The 3,609-nt window shown below is 39.6% G+C and overlaps 1 protein-coding gene across 1 annotated transcript; it reads left to right on the forward strand.

The window, feature by feature from the left end:
• The first annotated feature begins 265 nt into the window (after positions 1-265).
• Positions 266-2,795, forward strand: CCR4 (C-C motif chemokine receptor 4). The gene is made up of 2 exons (XM_075495594.1): positions 266-386; positions 1,613-2,795. Exon 2 carries the CDS (start codon positions 1,629-1,631, stop codon positions 2,703-2,705), a length of 1,077 nt encoding a protein of 358 aa, XP_075351709.1. The 5' UTR covers positions 266-386; positions 1,613-1,628; the 3' UTR covers positions 2,706-2,795.
• Positions 2,796-3,609: the final 814 nt, after the last annotated feature.

Here is a 3,609-nt window from a genome sequence, read left to right on the forward strand (position 1 = left end):
TCTGTTGAATGAGAGCTGCTTAAGTGACATCTACTTTTAATGATTATTGGGTAAGATGAAGCTGCTTTAACTCAGTAGTCAGGCTCTCAGTGGAAACTTTGCACTTCCTCACACCTTGTAAGATGTGTTTAATTTTATTTCTGAGTTTAAGGGACCATCTCTGATGAGCATTGAGGAGAGAAGCACTTGTGATACAATCTGTAAGGAAGTACAAAGTTTCCGTTAAGAGACGCAGCTACCTAGTGACATCTGGGTTTTGCAGCTGGTGGATATCGCTGTATAGGCAGCACCTCCCTGACAGAGCTACCTGGTGAGAAGCAAGTGATTCTGCACCCTTAGAGCAAAGAAGATTCTTCACATTATCTGAGAAGAAAGGAGGAGAAAAGGTAAAATTCACAAAATGCAGTTGCTGAAACAGTTGTCTATCATGTATGCTCGTGTGTGTGACTGTAATGCTTTTTCATTTACCTTTTGTTGCTGCTCGGATGATTTTTAAAGCAGTTTTAAGAACTACTGCATCATCAGAAGTGGATGTATGTGCGTTATGTGAGCGTATGTTTTCCGTTTTAAATATTTAAGTATATTATGCCGAACCTAGATTAGATTCAGGTATGTCTAGGTGCAGCTGTTGCAAAGCTGTCATCTCTAGACCATTGGCATCAAACAGTTTTGTCCCTGTGACTTGTAATTCAGATTAAATTCCTCTCTGTGTGTAACGGAACAGAACTGTAGGCTGGAGAGGTGTCATGCCTGGGATTACACACAGTAGGGGTCAGGTTAATCATAGTCAATGTTTGTTGTTATGTAGCAGCAACGTACAGTGCAAAGCAAATAAAGCCATGATACTCACTTTTCTTCTGCTTTCCATTCATAAAAATAAAGACAAAGGGGAAGGACATAACTCAGGCTTAGAAAAATTCTGGTATGTTAGGCTGAAAAAATGGCAGTTGCTGTGATGTGAATAACACACACGATAATACATCAGCAATATATTTGCACTGTATCCAAGTCACTTACCTTGAAGTAACATCACTTAAAACTCTCTCTCTGCCTATTAGAAAAGAACATACATACAAAAATGACGAACTCCTGTTATTCATTTAGCCACTGAAGACAGCACTTACTGAAAACTCATGTCAGCTTTCAGTAAGCGTAGTTTCATTAAAAGGAAGAATCAGATGCATTTTTGTTACTGTCTTCTTATGGTGATGTTTGCCTCATTGGAAAGGTGGGCGAAATCCTGAACTGCTATGAATAGTGGCTTTGCTTTTTACTTTATTCCACACAGGATTTATCCCTCTCTGATTTGATATCTGTGGTCCATATCTTTCATTCCTATTTGCTTTCCTCTCTGCCATTTGAACAGTGTTCTGTGTGCTTGACATCCAAGTCGCACAGTGTTGCAAGAACTAGGCACATGCATGTTAAGGACAGTACATTTTGCAAGTGTGCATATGCGTCCCATAATACTTAAATAGCGTTTGAGAACCTGTAACGAGAAGTGTGCTGGAACTGCAAGTTAGTCATTGCTGGTGATTCAGGCTTGCGGAGTAACCACGCTGTCTTCACGCACTGAAAGTCACTGACGTTTTTATATTTTTTTCCTTCTCAGGAACTGGGGAAAAAACATGAGTCCTTCAAGTACAGAGTCCTTTGAAGTTGAAATCTCAACCTTATATTACTATTACGATAACTATAATGATGCTCCAAAACCATGCAGTAAGGAAAGCGTCAGGAGGTTTGCAGCCTCCTTCCTACCTGTTCTGTATACCCTAGTATTCCTGGTCGGGCTCATGGGAAACATTCTGGTCATTGTGGTCCTCCTCAAATACAAGAGGCTGAAGAGCATGACTGATGTCTACCTACTAAACCTCGCCATCTCAGATTTGCTCTTTGTTTTATCCTTGCCGTTCTGGTCTTATTTCACGATTGACCAATGGGTTTTTGGAACTCCCTGGTGTAAAATAATTTCGTGGATCTACCTGGTTGGGTTTTACAGTGGGATATTTTTTATTATGCTTATGAGCATAGACAGATACCTGGCAATTGTTCGTGCAGTGTTTTCCTTGAAAGCAAGAACTGCCTTCCATGGTTTGATCACTAGCCTTGTTGTATGGCTAGTGGCTCTTTCAGCCTCCGTTCCAGAACTTGTATTTAGAGAATCTTTTAACGAACATAATTATACTACCTGCAAGCTGAGATATCCAGGCAATTTCACGACATGGAAACTTTTTACCACTTTGGAAATCAACATTTTAGGGCTCCTAATCCCTTTTATAGTTATGACATTTTGCTACTCTATGATCATTAAAACATTAGCTCACTGTAGAAATGAGAAAAAGAATAAGGCTGTGAGGATGATCTTTGCTGTTATGATCGTGTTTTTCTTCTTTTGGACTCCTTACAATATTGTTATTTTCTTACAACTGCTGGAAATTACAGGAGTCATTAGAGACTGTCAAGTGAGCAGGAATCTGGACTATGCTTTCCAGGTAACGGAAATCCTCGGCCTTTTTCACTGTTGCCTCAATCCAGTCATCTACTTCTTCATGGGGGAAAAATTTAAGAAGTACCTGAAGATGCTCTTTAAGAACTGGCGGTTACCTGGAGATATTTGCAAGTGGTGTGGAGTTCACATCACTTACCACACTGAATCTACCAATTCGTTCCATACACAATCTACGGGGGATCAAGACGCTCTGTAATGTGTTTCAGACCAACCACTGAACTCACCAGCAAGCAAACTGACAAAAGCAGGAACTTCGAAAAGCTAAGCAAATGCACATGCATTTAACAATAAGCTACTGCCGGATAATTACTTACTTCAGCTTTGATTTCTGCCTCTAGATTCTCTGAACATTATGACAGAAGTTGTCCTAGATGTGAAACATGGGAGATGGACATGCAAGTTTTATCTGCTGTGATTACAAATCACTGCTCAGACGTAACAGCAGCCTCAGCTCTCCGCAAAGCACTGTGCCGTGCTGCTGCTTTTTCACCAGCATCAAGACGGAGGTTGGCCTGTATGGAGGGGCAGAGGAGAGACGGCTGCTTGTCATCAGCACGTGCATTTGGAAAATATATTCATTTATTCAAGAAGGATGGTTATGACCATATTTTTTTATTCTACAGGTGATCCGTGTAGGACTTGCTCGCTCTGACTCCTAGAAAGCCATTAACAGTACCTGCTACTGTTAAACGTTTCATCTCAGGGAGAGGATACACCCTCTGTCATTAAGAAAAAGGACACAAAATAGATTCCTTATGTGCACAAAGACGCAAAGCAAATGCATTACATTGTGTTATAGACACGTTTTCTCTTAGGTATCCAGGTTGCCGCGTCTGCCTACGTATAGGCATTTTGAATTACTTTATCACTGTAGTTCAGGATAGCAATTCTGTATTTTAATTAACATAGAAAATGTTTAAAATATTTTTGAATAAAAGTGTTTTAAAAAACTTATTTTCCAGCATGTGTGAATAAATTTGAAGCATCTTGGTTAAAAGTATATCTTTTAAAGTCAATTTTCTTTGTTCCAAAAGTACTTAACCCCAAGACTCAATTTTCATTCATTGGAGATGTATCTGGCAAAACAAAAGAAAGTAAAA

Source organism: Mycteria americana, chromosome 2, assembly GCF_035582795.1.
Source record: "Mycteria americana isolate JAX WOST 10 ecotype Jacksonville Zoo and Gardens chromosome 2, USCA_MyAme_1.0, whole genome shotgun sequence".
In the NCBI taxonomy this organism is placed as follows: domain Eukaryota; kingdom Metazoa; phylum Chordata; class Aves; order Ciconiiformes; family Ciconiidae; genus Mycteria; species Mycteria americana.